We start from the raw sequence: 23,555 nt of genomic DNA on the forward strand, positions 1-23,555 counted from the left end.
TTTTAATAATTAACAGAACGGATTGCCTTCCAAAAAACACAAGCACCCAAGCTTACCGCAAATCAAGAACTGCTCAGTCTTCTAAACGTTTAAGCACCACTTTGATTTACGAGTAAATATTCCAGATTTGCATATTATTTTATGTTAGAATTTTATTGGTCGTGATCATGTAACAGGATTGTAAATAATACTTCCATTTTTAGTTCAGCGAAAGCAAGCGTAAACAAACTTTTAAAGATCATTGCGTGCCTTAAGCATTTGAAATGGATTTGTAATTTTTAATTCGTGGTAAGCTTGTTATTCATGAACACGCAACAAAGTGCGGGAAAAGCGGTACTCACGTCGCTGTCATCATCGGACGACATAATATTTTGAATTTTATTTAATAGAGTATTTGGATTTACCCGATTTGTACCAGAGTATGCCCCTAACTGCAGTATCCTCGGTAGGGAAGGAACAGTACAATTATTACAGGTGTAAACTGCATTGCATTGATTTAAAATCACTATAGTGCTAGTTCAGTATCTGATACCAGAATAACCTTTATTATATTCAAGAAGTAGATTTCATCAAGGAATTTTTATATTTTTTATAGCGTCTATTTGTATAGGAGAGTATTTTAGTCTTTAAGCCAAAAGTTTTTATTGGCTTATGTTTAAATTTAGTTTCATTCTATGTGACCTAACTACAGTTAGTAAAATAGTTCAAGTTTTTTTTTCATTTTGCGTGATCTAAGTGTTCAAGAACGTAAATACTTTGACTTTCTTTCGCACATTCCATCTATGTTCCACAAAACGAGTTGGGTTGAACCAAAAAAAAAAAATATCTGAACGTTAATCCATATTATAAATTTTATATTTTTGTGAAGATTTGTGATGAAAGTCAAATTATACCGAACAAGGTTAAGCTTTTTCTATTTATTGAATTAAAATAGGATTACAACATTAGAGGCAGAAAAGTGAAGGGGTCTTGAGGCATTCATAAATCTCATCGAGGATAGAGTTGTTGTATTGTACTTTTATACCAATTAATGCCTTTTTAAATATTTAATTTTCCTTTTTTTATTTTTTAGTCACCAAAATATGTAAATCATTTAATGACAATGGAAACAAACATATTTCCGGCGAGCGTGTCACCAAATTCTAATTAGCGCCGGTGTCTGGCATTAGCTTGCACAGACGACAAGACAGTTTTATGCCAGTGCTATTTGCAACCCCTTTTTAAGGATGGATCATACAAAAAGCTATACTGTAATCAATCTTAATTATAAAGCTATCTGGCGATCAAGTAAGAATGTATTATCATGAATATTAATTAAATTTATTGATAATGCTATTATGCTTCTACATGTGAATTCCCGTGTCCCCTAGTAGGATATGGGGCAGATTCTTTTTTGATCGATTTTCTTGACGGATAAAATGCTGCTCAACCGAGACTTTATTTTTAGTCTCCACCGGGGAATCGAACCCAGGAATCTGCAGTTCTATGCTTGCACATTTCGGTTAATACACCTTTTTTTCAAGTTTTTCACAAGGGGCTTTGGTGAACTATAAATCCGAAAACATTCGCTTTCGATGTGTATACAACTTTGTAACTGCGCATAATTTAAGCCTTCAAAACGACCTGCATTTAGACTTCTGCGGTTCGACAGTATCATCGCGTTTGGAAAATGAGTTCACGAGTTAAAATTAAAAGCACATTGAGCATTCCGCTTTACAGTGGGAAGTATTGCATCATTTACAGTAGGCATTTCTTTGAGGCTAGAAATAGTTTCAGAGATGGGTGAAATAAAAATATTGATCTCGTTATTAGTTACGACTCTTGCTAATGGCAAGAAAAATATTTTTATCAAAACTTTTGAAATTGATGGGTATGCCATTTTGTTTATTTGAATTCACGCAATAAAAAACTCTTTCAATTTTAGTTTATAATTAATCTATTTTTTAATTTTAGGGAGCACTTGCATATATATTTCAATGCCTAGGAGCAAAAATACCTAGAAAATATGTGGTTCCGGCACGAAGATTCGCCACGTGAAGACATCAAGAGGTAAATTGTGTTTATGTATAGCACTTGTAAGTATTTATATTATGATACAATATTATTTAATTAATTATTTGTCACTCTATCAAACTTGTCTAAACTATTGCTTTATATGATTAGTGTTAATATCTAACCCAATAAAAGCCCGTAATTTTTATAGATGTAATATATTTTAGAATGCGAATGTCTTGAATATCGATTGGGAACAAGTTAATAACGGCAATAAACCCGTTTATGTTGACATTTCCTCCTCCCCTTGCGTGATGGGCGTTAAAACCATATAACCGTTTGATCGACAATATTACTGTTTATTATTTACGTTATTATGAACGTTATCACAATAACGTTGATAAGCACACAATCGATAAATACATTCAATACAAAATTTCTGATTACAAAATTTTGTTTGAGAATCGATGGTTGTACTAACTTAATTTATAGGCTCTTTGGGAGCCAGGTTAATGTTGGACAAACGAGGTGGTAGTATGGTAATTACTTAATATTAATTATGATAATGCTTAATATTTATTTAAGTGCCCATGTAGCCTGGAAAACTGTATATTATACGGACATAGTAAGGACACTCAAATATTTATATGAAAGTTCGAGCTTTAACACATCTCTATCTCGAAGTTCTTAATATATTCTCTTGTCTTTGAAGGTGTCATGATTGTGTTAACAATAGTTATTAGAACGTAACTCTAGTCATAATTTAACTAAAATGTTAGTTCTTAGAAGAATCAAGTAATGAAATTGATTTGGAGGAATTGAGTATTTAGAGAACTTATCAAACTCCGCTTTCGGAAGTTTGACTTATACAAATTAACCTACCTACTGCAATTTATCACTTTATTAGCAAATTCTTTGGAAAGATCAATTTAAATTATTATCTTTAAAAATATGATTGGCAACAGCGAAGCGATATCATATCTAAGCTTTGATTCGAAAAATCAAACACAGAAAATGTTATTTTCATAGCAGAAGATATATAAAATCATAAAAAAAAACATGTATCGCGTAGTTCTAAATTATGGTAATACACAAAATTTGCATTTGCGTAAGCTTTTCATACGATTAGACATGCGTAGACGATAACACAAGACTCTTCTATTCATATCGGTATCTTAGCGGTTTTGATATTTTGTATTAAAAATAACTATGCGTATTTTTTTTCAATACTATATATTTCGTTGTACATAAAGCCCCTTATTCATGGTAAATATCTGTTTATCACACGTTGTTGTGTGTTGCTTTAAACATATTGCTAGTAAAACTACGTGTGGTAGAGTTAATTAGGCATTTTGAAAAGTTACCCCAGAAGCGACCAACTCTAAACATTTTCTAGTAATATTGTTGATCAACCGTTACAGCATTTCAATTTGCAACAAATGTTTCCCTGGCTGGCTGGTAATGAATACGAGGCTTTATTGGCTAGTACCTATTACAATATCACTTACGAGTAGATATCTTTTCTCTATATATTATCTAGTATACCGGTATGAATATACGAGCCAAAACCCAGGACAACGGACACACACACAGATTGCCAAGGTCATATATACAGTGAGATTTCCTTACACCTATTTGTACTTACTCTAAGGCGTTTAAGTAACAACCCAATTGATTTTTCTGTTGACTTACTGCGCCACAAGTCGGGTAGACACACTGGCTTTGCCATTTCTTTCAGGCTAGGAATCTAAGTGGCAAAATCTTCTTTAGAATGGTAAGATCTTGGTTGTGTTCAGAGTTACTGTAGTAATAACGTACTTTACCAGTATCATATCAAACATACCGCATCATAGCCTTTGAATTTACCCCCATGAATGCTTTTAACAGTGCACTGATATAATGAGTGTGTGTCACATCAATCAAGTAAATAAAGAATGGTCAAGAAATGGTAGTAGATAGTAAAAACCAAGTATTCTTTTAGAGAGATTGAGCTTTCAAGCTATTAATTCGTATAAAACATTTTCAGTGACAACATCTAAATACAGCTTTATTAAAAGATTCGGAAGTTAATAGAATACATATTTAAAAACACAAATAATTTGTGGAAACGATGTCACTAGCCAATCTAAAATAAATTCAGGGTCTGATTTTGCTCTTTAATAATGAAGAGGTTCATTATTATAGAGCAAAATCATTAGTTATAATATGAAGCTTCACATGTAAATGAATGAAGATTGAAGAGTACTTGAAGCAGTGTGTGACCGTTGTTATAAGTTATTTAGTTGTAGTCTTTATAGTTTATAGAATACTAGCTGTCCCGGCAAACGTTGTTCTACCTTACTCTTATCACTTAGAGGTGTGAAAAATAGATGTTGGTCGATTCTCAGACCTACCCGATATGCACAGAAAATTTCATGAAAGTCGTTCCAGCCGTTTCGGAGGAGTATGGTAACTAACATTGTGACACGAGAATTTTATATATTAGATATTTATGAATTAATAATTCCCCTCCCTGGGAACACTATTTATAGCTTAGAAGACGTACGTAGACGTACGTCGAATACTTATGACGTCGAATTGGTGTTTTCTTTATTGTTCATAAGTATTAACTGAATCTTCTAAGTTACGTGGTAGAGCTTTCAAGCATTACATTTATTTTAAGTAGTTTTCCACTTAAACTTTCCGATTTATACAAGTTACTGGGAAACTGAATAAGTAACTTTTAATCGAAGTAGGTACCTAATACGTACATCTTAATTATTGAATAATCGCCTATATTGACTATTTAGGAACTAAAACCTAAATTCAGTTAATTATACTTTAAAAGTAGGTAATAAAATGAAAGTATATTATGTTTGTACATGTAGGAACCTGTAGGTACATATTTGAGATTATGTATATGTATCGCTGTCGATCTGTAGCAACGCATGTTAGATCAATGATTTTGTAAAATTGCATAATACCTACTAATAAAATTGTTTTAAATGTTACGTGCTGGGTAGAGAGGCTTTTTTTTGGTTTGCAACTACCGGTTATACCGAGTTAATTTTTTATGTACGTAAATAATTCTAATATAATTAAATGGAAATTTAGTAAGTATGAATAAGTAAGTGAAAACTAAAATACCTACCTTTTTGGGCGCCATATCAAGGCTCTACGCCGAATAATCGCACCACAGCATGTTGGTAGAAATTTATTTTATAACTCTATGAAAAACTTTGATAATAAATAAATGTGACGAAACGTCTGATTCGAATTGAGAGTTTCTATTGCGCGCGCACGTGCCCGTTACCATGGCAACGCGGGGCGGGCGGCCAGGCAGCACCGGATTTTCGTGAACTCCGTGGAGGTTCTATAACGTGTATTTGCTGCCAGTGATATTAATATATTTTGTGTATTCAAGGTCCTGTAAGCATCAGGTGATCATTTTTCTTGTTTATTCTGAAATTCTATATTCATTTACTGCGACTACATAAGTATTAAATGCGAATTTTATGTGGTATCCTGTAACCTTTAGAATTTATCAGTGACATTTATAAGGCTGTGCAATTTACCATTTACCTAGAAAAGTCTGATTGCATTTTATTGATTGATAAATTTCACAAATTACATCATTCGTCTTAATACAACGTTGCTAAATTATTAATGCAAATCTAATAGGAAAAATTTTATCAGTATTTTAGGTTTCAAGGACCAAAATATCTTTTTTCGATACCTTATGGTGGCTGGATCTAGAAAAACGCACAATCTATATAAAGCTTATCCTGGCTTTGCTTGAGCTGAAAAGCTTGTTAATAATAAAGTTTTAGACTAATAAAACGATTAATAAACAGTAGGAGGTTCTCAGTTAGAATGTATTTGTTTTCTCAGAATTTTCTTCTGGAAGAACAAGGGGTGAACCGTTTTTGATTATTCTTTTTGAAGTGAAATTTCTTTAGGCGCGTGAGAGAAATATTTCAAGGTCATGTCATGGCAATACCGTCATGTCATGGAGTAAAGCGACAATTTTAGTATCTTTGAGTCTTGATAAAGAAGTTTCACTTCTGACACGTATACTTGGCCCACACGCTCTTTTTAGGGTTCCGTACCTCAAAAGGAAAAAACGGAACCCTTATAGGATCACTTTGTTGTCCGTCTGTCCGTCCGTCCGTCCGTCCGTCTGTCAAGACCCTTTTTCTCAGGTACGCGTGGAGGTATGAGGCTGAAATTTATATCAATTACTCAGGTATACTGTTCCTTGAAGCTGTGAAAAAATCAAACTTCTAAGCCAACGCAATCAAAAGATACAGCCGTTTATGCCGCAAATTTTCGACACTTGCAAGGGAATCAAAACCTACAGGGTGCTTCCCGTGAACTCAGAATCTTGAAATTTGGTACGAAGCAACGTCTTATAGCATAAATAAAGGAAAAATTACGAAAACCATAAATTTTTAGTTACATCACATAATATATTTTTTTTAATAATTTTAAACTTACTACCCATTTCCTCATAAACGCGTAGAGGTATTAAATTGAAATTCATATCAAATACTCAGGTCTATAATACCTTTAAGCCGTAACAAAATCAAACTTCTATGTCAACGCAATCAAAAGAAACAAGGTTTGTACGGAACCCTCGGTGCGCGAGTCCGACTCGCACTTGGCCGGTTTTTTTATTTGAAAGCTACCTTTCTGGTCCCATTTTAATATATTCGTGTCGAGTCGAGAGAAATCCATTGACAATAACAATTTCAATCTATTATTCAAGAATTTAATATTGTTATTTTCCTAATCACTATTTGAAATTATTTTTCAGATAGAAAACATGGCCGTTGATGAATTACTCCCGCTGCGGTTGAATGAGCTTGATGACAGTGGCATCGACAGCGATGACGACAGGATGGCTCGTGCTAGACTTGCAGAACTAAACGTAATATATTATTACATTATATGTAATAGTTTTGCACGCAGCTTCCCACACTGGAATTCACCTTGTATTGTGCGGGGAAGGGGGGTAAAGAAAACTATATGATATGTCTTGTCAGCAACTGCTTTATTAAGACTGATTCTAAGTTACATTATATGAACTTATATACTAATCCTAAAAAACTATGCTAATCATACCAGATCACAACCTGAAGACAACAAAAAAATCATTAAAATCGGTCCAGCCGTTTAGCAGGAATTTTGTGACAAATATGAAGTGGCTTGAAGAAGAGGCAGACATACAGTTAATATACAATCTTATCAAAATATGAACTAAATCGATTCGATCTAGGCAGTTTTTAAATGGTAATTAATCTAATCAACAGAATGTCAAATTAGCTCTATCATACATTATTATTTTATTTCCTATCTCTCTATTACATTATTATTATTAATATCCATTAAAATAATTTGGGAAAATTCACCTTACGTGAGCTTGGAGATAGTAAGAGTGGAGAGTAAAGATAGTCTTTCTATACATATAATAATAAACCTTCTTATTACAGCAGGATGAATCCAGCAGTAGCGAAGAGGAGCCAAATGAAAATGATGTCAATGATCCTTTACTAGAATCCATTACAGATGACTTTGAGAAACTGGTGAGACCTTTTTGAAGCTATTCACATATAGTATAAATAGAAGAAATAGTCCAATTCCTTGTTCAGGCATTGTATAAATCCTCTATAGAAAATTGGATGTTGGAATTGTGTTTGAACGATGCATATAAGCTCTTTTCTTCACTTACTAGCAAATATATTGAGACATAAGAATGGTCTAAGAACTCAGAAATGTTTGGAATGAAACCAATAATTTAAATAGAAATGTAAAAGCAAACTATAAGAATAGTAGACGTGCTAGTTTGTACCTATGCAATATTTGAATACAATGGCTTAGTTAATAATTTTCTGTATGCATATTTACATTATCTCTATGTAGAGCATAACTATTTAGAGACTAATTTTTATACTTAAGAGCTATTGTTCACTTCACTGTATAATTGTAAAAAAGCTAATGTGACCGTTAAATTTCCATATTATGTGTCATTCAAAGCAGTATTCACTATATGATTAAGGTTTACAAACGTTTTATTTAACCTCTATTACCCATATAAGTTCCAGTAACAAATTCGTTAGTAAAAAGATTCGAATAAATATCTTGTTGTAACACGAACTAATTTGTTCCAGAAAATGATATCTCTACGCAGTGCAGAGCGTTACGCTGACTGCGAAATAGACCGTTCTTCACCACAATTGTTCGAAGTCGAGTTAACAGCGTCAGAGGAAGATGAAGACAGCTCTGTCTTAGAGCTGGTGATACCATTACAATCTACGCGGTATAAGAGAGTGCCAAAGAGCTCCCCGTGGTTCTGGCTTGATATCTTTCTATGCTATTGCTGCCTTCGATTGTCTTAAATATGATTGAATCTTGGATCGGTGTCAATTCTTCTAGTCATTTATTTTGTATTTCATACTATTTATATAGAAACTGTCTTTAATACGAATTATGTAAGACTTTTTTATTTGTACTTAGATGTGTAGCACAGAGTTTAATTTGACTATGGTCATCCGTGGTACCTATACACGAGATTTATATATACAATTAAGATTAAAGTAATTTGATTTATTAATTTCGTTACATGATATTAAAAAGTTTATAATAATAAAAAGCTTTTATACATATGATTTCCATTCTCAATAATGTTTTATTGAATTCTATTTATTGATTATAACCTGAAAAAAAAAATATATTAATGAATAAAAACCCTTCAATTATAGTATGTACTTATATAAGCTACTTCGTATTTTATAAATGTTTTTAGGTTATCAATTAACCCCTTGATGTTAATATCTATAATTGTAAGAATTACAATTAATATTGTTATAAAATTGTCTTTATGTATTATATAAGAAATAAATATAAATTATAATTAAATAATTGATTCAAATTAATTTGAATTAAAAATAGATTATATTGTCAATTAAGATAGTAAATTGTTATCAATTATATTAACTTTCCCCTGTTTTGGCTTTGTTAGCGCACATGATATGTGTAATATGAAGAATTTATTTTATAAGGCAATCACATTTTTATATTTTAGATTGTGTTGTATTAAAATTAAGCATAATAATATGTTATAATGTAAAAAGGACCTATTATTTGGCGATAAAGAGTTGTGTGTACATTTTAAATATATTGCCTGAATATAATTTAGGTAGCTTTTGTAATAGAAATGTGTATGTAATTTTTTGAAGGCTTGTTTATTTCAATAAAGAGTTTTCATTTAATCGTCTTTTTTCTTAACCTAGCTTTAGGATAGTTACCAACTATTAGATAAGTATTCTGTGATAGACACATTCAAAATCATTTACTTATAGTGTATAAGCCTTCCTACCTTCGCTAACTATTTCACAGAGCGCATCGGCCGAACCTTCTTATTTACGATAGCTGTTATTCATGTTTCCCATATGAAATTATTGAGTAACACCTCAACGTATAAAATTCAGACCAATTAGGTACTGTAACAGGACTTCAAGGAGTAATTTGCATGCACTACACATTGACATCTAGTTTTCTTTTTAAAATATAATGCAAGCGAAACGTTTACTTTGTCGTCTACTTGACAATAGATGGCGTTGTTATAAATATATGAAAATAATATTAATAACACGAAATCGAAACTGCTAATCTTAAAAACGTTTCTGTTTTATTATATTACATAAAGAGTTGTTTATTTTTGCAATATCGTAACAAAACGAAACATTGAATTGTTGTAGAGATTTAAGTAACGTCACAAGATGGCGCGGAAATATAGGTAAAATAATCAACAAAATATTATGTTCAGCGATCAATATGATACACCCACACTGATGTCATGAAGTGATATGAGAGATAATAGACTACAAGCCCGCATAGGACAAAAATATGGGTCAAATGAACCACCAGGGGACATATCTAGAACGATAGCAGAGCAAAAAATAATAAGATTCATCACTATGCCGTCACTTGTAAGCTGTCCAACTGAGTGCAGATGAGAATTGAAAAGTACAGGTAGACTCGGTAAATTTTGGTCATATATTTTTGTACGGCATTCTTAACCATCGATAGATCCATTAAAAATAATAAGAAACCGCTCAGTGCCGTACAAAAATGGTGGTCCACCAAGTCGGAATTTTTATTTAATTTCCGAGAGTTACCGGGGGTAAATTTGGTCATTTGACCATGTACGGCATCTGTGTCATACTATTGCTATACTGCTTTTAATCCATTATTCCGCAACGCCGTACAAAAATCATGGGGACAAGGGGAAAAAATCGAGAGTTGTAATCCCCTCTCTTTCCCCACTCCAGGGGGTCATTTGACTAAGTACGGCTTCGGTTCCAAAACATTATCTAGCACTCAAAAGTACTATTAAAAGCAATGCCGTCAAAAAATAATTGTTCTTTTAAATGTATACCAATAATCATCTTAATTTCATCGAATTCTTAATATAAAGAGCTGTAAGGTCATTTGACCCTGTACGGGAACTTTTTTTTTAACATGATATTGTAAAATTCAATTGTTGTATAGTATTGCCGTTCAAAAGAAACCGTTCTAAAAAAAGTTATAGAGAAATGCAAAACCAGAAATTTTGTTAAAGTTTAAACATCGTAGATTAATGAAATATAATAGTTTTCTACACTTTATCCGTTGTTTTAAATAGTATTAACATAGATAAATTAGGAAAAAACGATGCCGTACATTTTTGTGCAGACCACATCTTTTAGGCTGATGAAAGCGACGAAAGCTACAATTTTAAGGGTGCTTTATGGCCATTTGATACAGTACGGCATTAACATATTTTTACCCAACTACGGCAAAGCAAAAGGAGGGTTATGGTTGTTTACAGGTCATGTATGTATGTTCATCTATTCCCTCGTAACTTCTAAACTACTTATCAGAATTCGACAAATGACATATCATTAGAAGCGTCTGAATTGTTCACTGGATAACTAGCGACCAGCTAGCTAAAGGCTATATGGGGTTTCACAAAATCTAATGTGGCGCCCTCTAGCGGACAAAACATACAGAGTAAAAAAATAAAGTTAAGATAAATATGCATTGTTTGGTATCATTTGAAAGCGCTTTACTTGTACATTTTGAATATGTATATATTACTAGCATTTGCTTGTGACTTTACCTGTATTCATGGACTGATTGCATATAATTCACATCTTTTCGTTCATAGCTTTTTTATTAGTTCATCAATTTAACGGAGTCCATTCCACCTGACTCCGACTTTCCAAGGTGATAATTAACCACCTCGAGCTTCTTAATATTAATGTATATGTATTTATATTTTATTATAAAAATATAAAGCAAACATTTCGTTATATGGATTTTTTTCTTTTTCAGATTTTTCCCCTTTGAACCAACGAAAATGTACGGCACATGAAAAAATATTATCTATGCATAAAATACTTTAAAAATAAATTTATTTCGTGTTGTGTCAAATGACCCCCTGGAGTGGAGAAAGAGAGGGGATTACAACTCTCGATTTTTTCCCCTTGTCCCCATGATTTTTGTACGGCGTTGCGGAATAATGGATTAAAAGCAGTATAGCAATAGTATGACACAGATGCCGTACATGGTCAAATGACCAAATTTACCCCCGGCAACTCTCGGAAATTAAATAAAAATTCCGACTTGGTGGACCACCATTTTTGTACGGCACTGAGCGGTTTCTTATTATTTTTAATGGATCTATCGATGGTTAAGAATGCCGTACAAAAATATATGACCAAAATTTACCGAGTCTACCTGTACTTTTCAATTCTCATCTGCACTCAGTTGGACAGCTTACAAGTGACGGCATAGTGATGAATCTTATTATTTTTTGCTCTGCTATCGTTCTAGATATATCCCCTGGTGGTTCATTTGACCCATATTTTTGTCCTATGCGGGCTTGTAGTCTATAAGGGTTGCAACATTTCTCAGTATGCGAGTATAACACGTAAGATGCATTCCGCTCGAGGTTTTTCATTAGAATTCTATTAAGAAGATTTATTATTAAAATTCTGTTAAGGCAAATTTAGTGACGCACGTGTACCTACATGTCTTTAACATAGTTGGACGTAGAAGCTTGGAATGTCTTTTTTGACTTTCAACTTGTACGCATTAGACTTTTTATGAATTGATTTTTCTTCAATGTTCTTAATATTGGTAGAGCACTTTATTAACTTTATGGGGACTCGATTACTCAAAATGAAAAAAAAAGAAGTATACATAGATAATAATTGTAGAATACAAACTAAAAGCCATGTAATTTGAAACTGAAAGCCATGAAAGACATGTAGCCATATAAATTTATTTTAATTGTCTTCTTTAAAAGGTTTTTTTATAATTTACTGTAAAAAATAAGTGAAATTAACTTGATTAAATTGAATGATAATTGTTTTGAAAACGTTAAAATAATATAAGGTTCTTTTCTATAAGAGTGAACGTAATATTATGTTTTATATACCTATGCATTTATTTTGGCACGCTCTGTAGCGAAAGTGGTTTGATGGATTTTCAGCTTGAGAAATTTCGTTAGATTTTTTTAATGGCATGAATGTTACTGCATCTATATAATAAAAATGAATCGCCAAATGAGTTGGTAAGCGCAAAACTTGAGAACGGCAGAACCGATTTCGTTAATTTTTTTTTATAATATTCCTTGATCTACGAGGATGGTTCTTACGGAGAGAAAACGTAAACATATACCACGGGCGAAGTCGGGGCGGACCGCTAGTTTGAAATATACATATTTCAAAAAAATAAAGCTAAAAATGTTTGGCGCTCTTGTGTTTTACATTTGCCTATCATTGTAATCATTGAATGTAAATATTGCACATTATTTATCAATTTGCAAATTGCAAGCAACGTATTGTTTTATAGGAAAACCTTTATTTGTGGTAGTTACAATTTTTTTAATACCTACATAAAATTGCGTTTTTTTATTTTATGTGAAAAAATCTTAAATTGAATTAAAAATAATTTCCATTCATATCATGCAATTCCATCTAAGCTAAATCCGATTGGCAATGGCAACGCATTTGCAAATAGATAGGTGCTTTGAAACAATGCTTTGTGACAAGTGCAATCCAACTTCAATCAAATAAAACTTCTTGAATAGAACATTAATGTAGTTATTCTTTTTGTTGTTTCTTTCGAATTCTTTAGTTTCATAGTTGAAACTTGAAAGTATAAAGTGGATGTATTTGAGAAGTTTAAAAAAAATTCGATTATGAGGCGCCAGGTTTTGAATCTGTATTTTTCGCAATATAGAGACGAAATTTTTCTTATGGTTAAGATTTATAGGATAGAAAAAAGAATTGATGTGATTCTAAATAATTCGAGATAATATATAAAAAATAGTCTATATAGAAAAAAAAATTCTTTGTGACCCTAAGTTCAATCGCATTACATAAAAAACAGATTTTCTTTCCCTATAACGAATAGTCCAATGAATTTAATATATTCTTATATTCTTATTTTTGTATGACGTTTTAATTGATCACAAATCTATTTAATACAGTGCACACAACTCGCCAAACAATTCAACATCTATTAAAGTTATGGTTTGTTTTCTTACAATTTTCTTGTACTATTCAATGTGTATTATAGTCTATAGAAGATTAATGAAGCATTCACATGTTATAATGAATATTTATACACACAAGCATGTTTAATGGAGTCATTTCTACTCCATTATGTTCTACCACGTACATACATGTTCTATACAATGAATTTCGTTGTTTCATCTCACCGTTCAATATTGATTCAGAAAATGAGAATATAAAACAAATTTCAGGAATGAATGTTATCTTAAAGTCGTTATGTTTTATTAGTTTTCAGAAAACGCTATCTTAAAGTAATATGTACGTAGAATTGTTTTTATAATTTTAATATTTAATATTAAGTGGAAAAGCGTAACTACAACTTGAGGGTTGTTATTTGCCGAAAAATCTTTGTATTTGCATATAATTTATTCATATTTTTATGCTCCTCCTCCTCTCCTTTCATGTAATGAAAAATAATATTACATTAAGATAATTATTAATGTTAAAATGTCTGGCGCGTAAATTGGTAGGTAGAGTCAAGAAAGAAACTAAATAATATATTACGTAAAATAGTTTTATAATCACACAAGTGTTATTTTTCTGTATACATTTTATATTAAAAGTAGCTTATAAAATTGAAAACCTTTACAGCGTTCCTGTGCTAAAAATATGAATGAAACCTACACACATCGACGTGAATGCCGCCCATTGATATTGTATACGATTAAATAAGTTGCAAATTCCTTACATACAAAATACAGGCTATATTTTTACCCGACTACGCCAGAAAATGTTTTTTGAATGCAGGTTGAAAAAAATAATATGGCGAATTTTGATTCAAATTTTTTTTCTTTATTCAATATGGAAATAGATAGATACTAATAATATAAATCTAAAAAGTTTGTGGGTATGACTCTACATCTTCTTCTTATAACATAAGGACTTTAAATTGTTAGTTTATGTTACTATAAATAGATTATGATAGATTTACTATGGAAATATAATTCTGCAAAAAATATGTCCTGAAGCGGGCGCCAACAAGTCCATATTTATTAAAAACTTAAGGATGTTAACTTATTAATTGTTTATTTTACCTAAATTCTTAGTCCTATCAAAATAATAGTAGGCTATCAATGTTATAAAATGAATCAAATTATACTATATAAGTAGGTACATAATCTACTTTAAGTCTGTTGAATATCCTGTAAACATGAGAATTTATAAAAGCCTTTTTAGATTAATATGTTTTTTACATTCATACGATTTTCTTACTCTACTTAACAGTCAAGCAAATCGGTCGGGACAGATCACTTTAAAGCTCAGATCACCTTTTCACAACCTCAGATACTTATCTGCAGCTTTCTTCAATTCATCTTTTAGCTTTTATTTGCTCTGTAAAATATCCATTCACTGATACCCTTAAGTGCATACACTTATAAACGTAGGAATATTAAGCTTATCGTACTTATATTCTGTCAAAGTTCCAAAGCTCTCGAGATATGAAATGGCCGCTTGAAGGATGTATTAAAATCCTTGAATCGGAGCGTAGTTAAGGTTTATTAGCCTCGTATTCTAAAGCGTTCGCATACGTGAAGGCTATTTAATCGTCTGGGTGGTATCGCCCAGCGTGGTTCAATGGGCGGCGACGCCCGAGCGGTCTCAGTCGCCAGTCGCGCTCCATGCCCCAGAGGGGCTGCACGTGTCCTCGCTGTCTCTCGCGACTTATGTAACCATCCGCACGGTGAGTCCGCAGCCTCCGAGCCCCTTCCACCCTCGCCTCCATCGACCCCGCGACTCCGACCCGCTAATTCATTCCGCCGCGACGTGCGAACGCTCGCTCTGCCGCCTGTTCCACACGATAAACTCAAAACTTCGCTTGACCCTTACGTTCTATGCCAGCTGAGTGGTGGCATAATCGATGCAGTAAGTACCGGTGTTCGAATATCCGCGGATGAACGTGTGTTATATAACGGGACCGTGTTAGATCGAGCGCGGAAGAATAAGTCATGCGAAGGACCGCTCCGAGAAGAATTTCAAATGTTCTGGCCGCTGGTCGATCACTGATAAGTATTTCTTAGAACGCAACTTGGCTCACGGGCCTCGCAAACTTAAACTATTTTTATTCCTCGTAAGTTAAATGTCTAAGAATGATAATTATCATTCTTATTAGACGATGAATGAAAAACAAGCTCTATGTTCGGTTATTGCAAAAAGTACATAATGTAGAGTTATTTATTCTAGTCATTAAAATGGAAAACAAAAGAGTTCGTAAGGGCTGTTTAAGTTATAGTAGAATTCCATTCATAATTGGAAAGCCCAATTCATGAAACTCACCTATTTGTGGAGAGATGCAACTTTTCGGCTGTAAAAAGTGGAATAATAAGAACGAATCAACTCATTCAACATTCATAACTGTTTTTGTTATTATTAAGTGGCTTATGGTGTCCATTGTTCTCGTCTTTTGTTTTAGTTTTATCGATGTTCGGTTGCCGAATGTTTTTGTTTGTATCCAAAAATGCCTGGCAAATAATATTCACTATGGAATTTTTGTTCATTAGAATTATTTTCTAAGTCAAAATACATTCGTTTTTCATACGTGAGTAAGTCTTTTAGTAGTGTTTAGCAACTGTCTTAATGTTTGATAGAGTTTAAATGTACTTTTAATTGAAGTTATTCGTTTTATTATTGTAATAAACGATACTTGAAATCTTTAAGACAATTTTAATTTAGTCATTATGCGATTCAAGACAAGGATTATTTTAATGAACTTCTTCGGTTGAGGCAAAAATTTTCCTTGTAGAGTCCTACGTATTTACATTTATTTGCAAATTTTTGCTATTGTTTTTTGATTTTATTTTGAAAATATCGAATAGTATATCTGAATTCTGAGTAAATTAAATGTTAATCATTTCATATCATGTCGTTACAATGTACGTTAAAGATACGTTACGCGATACAGTTACAAATATAACGATCCTAAAATTTTACCCTTTCGGTACGGAACCCTAAAAAATGGTATGCGATGCCGCCAGTTCTTTATTAGCTATTTTAAATTCCTTGCGAATATGGTTTTTAAAAAAACCTCAAGGAACTTCTCCCAGCCATATCGGAGATTTTATTGAAAAACTTGTTTTGTCCTCAATAAAGGACATCGAACTTCAGGGCGTCAGTTTGTTAAGTTCATTATTGTTATTGTTCACACGGATTGTTAAAGTTTTAAGTCTTGTGTAAATTATATTTTAAACAATTTCTAAAATCATTTCAGTAGAGATTATACATATTTTAAAGTTATCATGCGAAAATTAATCCGTTGTTTATTAATGATTTAAAAATAGGTACCTAACCCTTTGTTTATGTTTGGTTTGATGTACATTTGCGACTCGTTATATCGTAAATTAAGAAACTTTACTAAAATTGAAACCATTCACCATTTTATTATAATAATATTCCTAATTTAAAGAAAATTAGGACATGAAAGTGATCATTTCGGGAAAGCTCAACTCATTGGGTCTAGCATAGTTATTATTAACGGTTCACTTTTAAAAAGGCCCGTTTTATTTCTAAGTACGAGATATCTTAATAAAAATTATGGACATGTTTGTCTCCAATTCTAATGAAGTGATATAAATCGAATGTGAAATTTCATCGTATTTTTGAAATAAGTTGAAGGCGACAAAGCTTTCATGTGTCATAAACATAAATTTCTATAAAACGATAAAAAATCATACTTGCACAATGCAACTTGCACAAAAACTTGCAAATCACTTCTTATTTGAATCTTCTAAAAACCAAGAGTTTAGTCAACACTTGCGATAAATTAAAGCAGCTATACTTTGTAGAATGCACACTAAGTACATATATTCAATCCTATTTAGATCCCGGCTGTAATTGACAAATCCATTGAAGAATAACTAGAATCTTAAACGAGTTTATAAGTACTTCTATATATAGATTGCTATAAGTGTCTTCATTTCAAATTAAATAAAAAGCACAAAACGCAACCAAGTTATGTGAATATTTCTCTTTATGTTAAATGAAATGTGCTTCTAGTAAATGGGATAATTTGTAGACACATTTAACGCAGGATATTTGCGTATAAAAATAATTCTTTTCACTTAACTATGTTTTTCATGACACCTACGTAGAGAGCAAAAAAGCATCTTATTTAGAATGCATGACTCTATAATCGTTTATTAAGTCTGTCACTTTGCAATATTGTTTCGCCTGTTTCGCTAATCGAATACTATCATGTGGGATTGGATTGTTGAGAAGTAATTTAGTTGATATTAGCGCTAAAGAAATAAATTGCTTTATTTATTTAAAAGCTTTTCATAATGTGTATTGTGAAAGTCGATATATCACGAGTGTGCTATTTGCTATAAAATTTGTGCAATTTTTTGTGTTACCTATTTATCAATGCATAGTATAAAACAAAGTTGTTGACGCTGTCTGTCCATCCCTATATACATAGGCTTTAAATCTTTAAAAGCAACGGATGAGTTTTACTAGATAGAGAAAAAGGAAAAAGGTTTATTATATAATTTGCGCGGGCGAAGCCACGTGTGGAAAGCTGTTTTAATATATATTAAAATATACATCAATGATAAGATTCTGAATTTATACAAACATTAAAAAAATATTGAAGTACCTATAAGAGATAAATAATATTTTTGTATTATTTTTCGCATTTTTGCGCATTAAGAGTTATATAATTGTGATTCATAAACATCCAAGGTCTATAAAGGCTATTTGCAGATTTTTGCATATCATTTTCTGAACTGTTAAGCGGAAAGAATTCCTTGAAGATGATTTTTTAAGATGTAAGTCTATGTAATTGATATGACTTAGATCGACACGCTTGCGATTCCTTTAATTTTATCATGAGCAAAAAATAACTGGAAAAATTACCAGTAGATATGCATGGTTAAATTTTAAACAGTGTACCTTAGACCGTAAAGAGTTCGTTTTAATGAAATTAATAAGACAGCTATACTATGAGTAAAAAATACCAGATGTTTTGAATGATGCGCCAACCGAATTTTTAAAAATTGTCACTAAAATTTTTGACTCAATCATGTTCCTTTCTTAGTTTGAATCTTATATACCTCTACTATGTATATATTTAACACAACATTATATCGTTCCAGATATTTGCCACACTTGTCAACCTGTGAATGACTATAAAATGGTATCTTTTGTTGGGGTCTCTTTGAGCCCAAATGGGTGTATACAGCACCCGTCAAAATTGACATGCTTAGACTGAAAATGATTTATTATGTCGCTAAATGTCGAAGACTAATATTTCCCGCGTCTGAAATACGCAATACAAGTTCAGGGAAATTAAACTATGCGTATTGGTTAATATATTTTACTCTTGTAAAGTAATTTTTATACTGAAATAATTAATATAGTTAAAAAAAAAACAATAGAGCACACTTAAACTCGTTTTTTTAACTGATCCTTGATAAGTTTTTTTAGCGAGCGATCATCACCGCCCATGAGCCTTCACAAGAGAAGTACCTTTACAAAGTTTGAATTAAATTTGTCCGTTTAAAGTGGGTCAAAATCGAGTCTAAAGGAGTCGGTTACATACAAGCATATCGGTTACATACAAACACACAAACATACAGGTGAAGCTAATAGAAGCGTGTTAAAAAACGTTAATGTAGGTTAATGTAGGTACATGAAAATTGGAAATGCTATTTCTGCTTTATAAGATTGTATGATAAATCTTAATCTAAATTATCATTTAACCAGCCATTGTGTCTTTAATTGGCATACATTTAATTTGGAATGAACATCAAAACTCGCATTGTTAAGCAAAATAATTTATGCTTTGTAATGAGTCCGCAATTCTTAGGACTTAGAACATACATAGTAGGTACCATATATTTATTACATCTAATATTTTAATAGATTTGAATGTTAAGTTCTTTATCCATGATGTTTTATATCGGATGACATATTATTTCTAGAGCCAATTGGCGTGGCGTGGTTTTCCCTGTTCAGACGGTAAAAGAAATAAATATAGAGCACTAGTGTAGTTTTTCAGTAAAATATAGGTATTCCTAATAGCTATTCCTACTGATAAAATAACTTTTAATATAAGTCTTGTAGTTTTTGATATTAATCTTTTCACGTTTTCGTTATCTTTCCTATCCCTTTATATTATATCACTAAAATAATATTTGGTTAGGTGAATACGGAATTATGTATTCGATACGTTCCTGTAGTTTCGTCTATTTTCGATAAATCATCCAACCAAATCATTCAGCTGTTTTCATGTGCATGTATTATGATCAATGCTCTCTGTTTAGTGATGTGCATATTTGCGTATTCGAATCGTGTAATTTCAACAGATTGTTGTTAATACAGAATTATAGGAACTATCTACAAATATTTTGTTTGATTTTAGAATGCTTTCAAATGTTAATATATGTATTATGTGGGATGTAGAGCAATTTATCGTTGCGCTTGTTAAAAACGATGTTGGTAAGCGTCTGATCAATGGTTAGGAAATAGTTATTTTTAGTTCAATTTTATTTTTGGTATTGTTAAATAGCAATTTCTTTTGCGAAAGTGAATTAAGAGAAAAAATAAGCACGAAAAGAAATGCCTTTTCCACCGTACTCGGTACCCCAATCGGAATTTAACAAGAAAACAGATTATAAATTGCTTTTTCATCGAAAGTTACTCAATATAGATACACGCCAACGATATATAAATAACGATATTTACAAACTAATGTGTGTGTGTGGAGTAAAATAAACGATTCCACAACGACACAACGGACGTGTACCGACTGCTGAAATGAGCGGAGATAGCAGTAACGCGTTATTAGATTATTGATTGGTACCGGTATTGGTTCATTGATAACGGTATTGATAGCGTTAATTAAATGGGTTTGGTATTCGGTTTTTATTGTATTCTGCCCTGTTCCTTATTCATGTTATTCTCTATTTCTCACCTTGATAGCGCTTTGTTGTTATTAACAGAGCTTTTCGAGTGAACTAAGTTGCAACTTTATATAATTTATAATCTTTATGAATATTTTATTATTGCACCCTACGCGCTAGTTTTAAGTGTTGTTCAGGTTATTTATCTATTATATATTTTTTTAGTTTTAAGTGTTTTAGAAGATGAAGATCTTTATTTTTTTTCCATTTCAACCTAAAAATTAACTCATATCAAAAAATATGACATTACTTTTTATCACATATTTATTATTTTCACCTGTATGTTTGTAAATAACCAACTATTTACAACCAATTTTGACCCATTTTAAATTGACTGATTGAAGTCATACTTTGTATACTTATCAAGTCGAGACAATACAATGATTTCAAGAGCTTAAGCGTAGGTATTTTTTAGATTTTTAAAACTATATTAATAATTATTTATTACATATTCATTTTATGGAAACGTGTAATAACTTGGCTGTTAAAATAAACAGTATTGTAAAAAAATCCTTAACAAGATTTTTGCACATTTATTTTTATTCAGATAAGCAGCCTTATCTATTCCCTAATTAGATCTAGAGTGATTCCTTCGTTAGACACGCGAAGGCAATAATCGTAGTAATTTAACAAGTATTTAGTGTACAGCCATACAGAGTAACGAAATTACCTAATAAACTTTTATGGCGCGATTCGGCTCGATTACACTTGTTATAATAATGATTATTTGTAATTATATAACCTTTATTGGTATTTGTGGTATATACTTTGCAATTTAATTCTGATTTGGATTAAAAATAATGTTATTATTGCAGTTGATAATTATTTAGTCAACGTTGCTTTTAGGTACGTTATGATGAAACTTGTGTCAATATAACAGGCATGGTTGTTTGTATTACTCTATATTGATTTTATTGAATCAGCTTTATCATCTAAATTAACGTGTATACCTATAAATTGATAAAACGCGTTGAAGGTTGAATTTTAGTAATCGTATCGATCGAAAGGTTATGTGGTTTCTATAACTACTTCATTTCACCTCAGAATTAACTCAAAGCAAGCATCGTTTATAAAATATCTAACTAATTTGGTTATATTATATAGTGATTATCGTCCGGTTCTTTACATCTCTAATCACAATCGCGGGTTTGATTGCAATATTGTATCCATAATGGCCTTGTAATAAATTCTTAAAACCTACGCGAGCACGCAGCATAAAATAATATTTTTCGTCTTATTACAGAAATGTATTTCGGACTATTATTAGGGGTTATTGTAAATTTGCCACAAAGTTAATTCGTCACCTAAAAAAGTATGTGTAAATTTGCCACACTTTTATTTTTTTAAAGTTAATTCGTCACGATTTAATATCAAGTATTGTAAATTCGTCACATCGATAATTTAAGTACAGATAGCAAAAAAATTAAACAATAAATTAATTTAAAATGTTTATTTCTTAATCAGTTTTAGATTTTCAACCTTACATGTAAAAAAATCACAGTCAAATTGGATGGCGATGGACTTTGTAAAAACATAAGGAAAAGCATAACAAAGATAAATTTTGCTAAAAACCAAGGAACATCTATTTTGTATATGTTCTAAAAATTCACAGCAGTTATAAAGAGTATTACTTAACATCTACATTATTCTACATAGGTAATGGTAAAAATCACAGTTCTCTCTATAAATATTTTTAAAATGCAATGAACTAAAAGCGGCTCTACAATATTTATAACAATCCTATAAAAATAAGGATAAAATATTATTCTTTTATTTTAACAAGTAAAGATATTGCTCTTACTTAAATAATATCCTATAATATTAGAAAAACACAAAGCAAATAAAAATCAAAACTCAAACAGACTAGCGCGTTTCATGATCATATGACACTTAATAAATCACAGTTAAAATCACATTAATTATTTTTATAAGTCAACTTTCGTTTTCCATAAAAATCATAAATTACAATTAACGTTACATAAAAACTTATAATATTTTTATGTTACATGTCTTTAAAATGCTGCAAATCAGCCAGGGACATATTGTTATAATTGTCCAAAATAGTTCTTAATTCTTTGTCATATGCAATAGATCTACGTGTTCTCAAATTTAATGGTATGGCCAGTTTCATTTTTTTTATTTTAACATCTACATAGTCAGCCTCCTTTTTAAGTGTTTCAAGAAACTGAAGCATTCTAGGTTTTTTTGTATGCATCATATTGTTTAAACATTTATGAAATGATTATTGTTGTTTCAGTTTATGAAATGTTTATGGTGAAAGATCCAGCCTTGAACATAAATCCATTGATGGCACCAGTATTTACGAGATTTAAGAAAAAAAAAGCTTTAAAATAAAATTCTAATAACACAATAAAAATTCTAATACATAAAAAATAATTTCAAACTTTTAAAAAGCGCAAATCAATTTGACTCAATAATGAATTTACCTTATGTTATTGATGAATTTACCTTATGTGAATGATGACTGTTATATTAAAATGTAAATCATTATATTGCTGGTTTCATCGCAGGCTGAAAGGTATAATTCACTTGCCTTGCTTGCTGGCGGTACTTTACTACTTGTGGCAAATTTACAATAACCCGAATATACCTGTGACGAACTTACACATACTTTTTAAGGCATGTGACGAATTTACTTTCAATGTATGGAGTTTTAAAAACGTGACGAATTAACTTTGTGGCAAATTTACAATAACCCATTATTAGCTATATAATTGCAACAATTCAATGTATGTACACAATATAATATGTGAAGAATTTTCATTAATTACGGCCCACAAAGCGAAATGAATGGCATATTATTTGGATTTATAATACCTATTGTGTAGAGTGTAAAAATCATAATTTTATTTGCCACCCATTATAACGAAATGGCTGGAGGGCTGTTTAAATTCCAATGTGTTAAAATTCGTTTAAAACGGTACCGAGGTTCGTTAAAAAGGGTTTCAATGGGTTACTCTGGACGACTTTTTTAAAATGTAGATTATGTGTTGTGTTTTCAAATACCAAATACGTCATTTTATTACACATTGTATATTGT

At 31.4% G+C, this 23,555-nt stretch overlaps 2 protein-coding genes across 6 annotated transcripts in view; both read left to right on the forward strand.

The window, feature by feature from the left end:
* The first annotated feature begins 5,332 nt into the window (after nt 1-5,332).
* On the forward strand, nt 5,333-8,496 carry LOC149901721 (uncharacterized). The gene is made up of 4 exons (XM_090110650.1): nt 5,333-5,411; nt 6,788-6,901; nt 7,464-7,556; nt 8,142-8,496. Exons 2-4 carry the CDS (start codon nt 6,797-6,799, stop codon nt 8,367-8,369), a joined length of 426 nt encoding a protein of 141 aa, XP_089966776.1. The 5' UTR covers nt 5,333-5,411; nt 6,788-6,796; the 3' UTR covers nt 8,370-8,496.
* Nucleotides 8,497-15,138: 6,642 nt separating this feature from the next.
* Ih (hyperpolarization activated cyclic nucleotide gated potassium channel Ih) overlaps nt 15,139-23,555 on the forward strand; it is a 201,308-nt gene continuing 192,891 nt past the window's right edge. The window contains exon 1 of one of the 5 annotated variants that reach the window (XM_090110932.1): nt 15,139-15,279. The gene's annotated coding sequence lies outside the window, so the exon portion shown is untranslated. Of the gene's footprint in view, nt 15,462-23,555 lie in introns of all 5 variants that reach the window. The other 4 variants (XM_090110931.1, XM_090110933.1, XM_090110935.1 and 1 more) reach the window with 4 other exon arrangements.

This window comes from Colias eurytheme, chromosome 16 (genome assembly GCF_061535395.1).
Source record: "Colias eurytheme isolate Ceu_HAF_F1 chromosome 16, ilColEury1 Martin Lab GWU primary, whole genome shotgun sequence".
Lineage (NCBI taxonomy): Eukaryota > Metazoa > Arthropoda > Insecta > Lepidoptera > Pieridae > Colias > Colias eurytheme.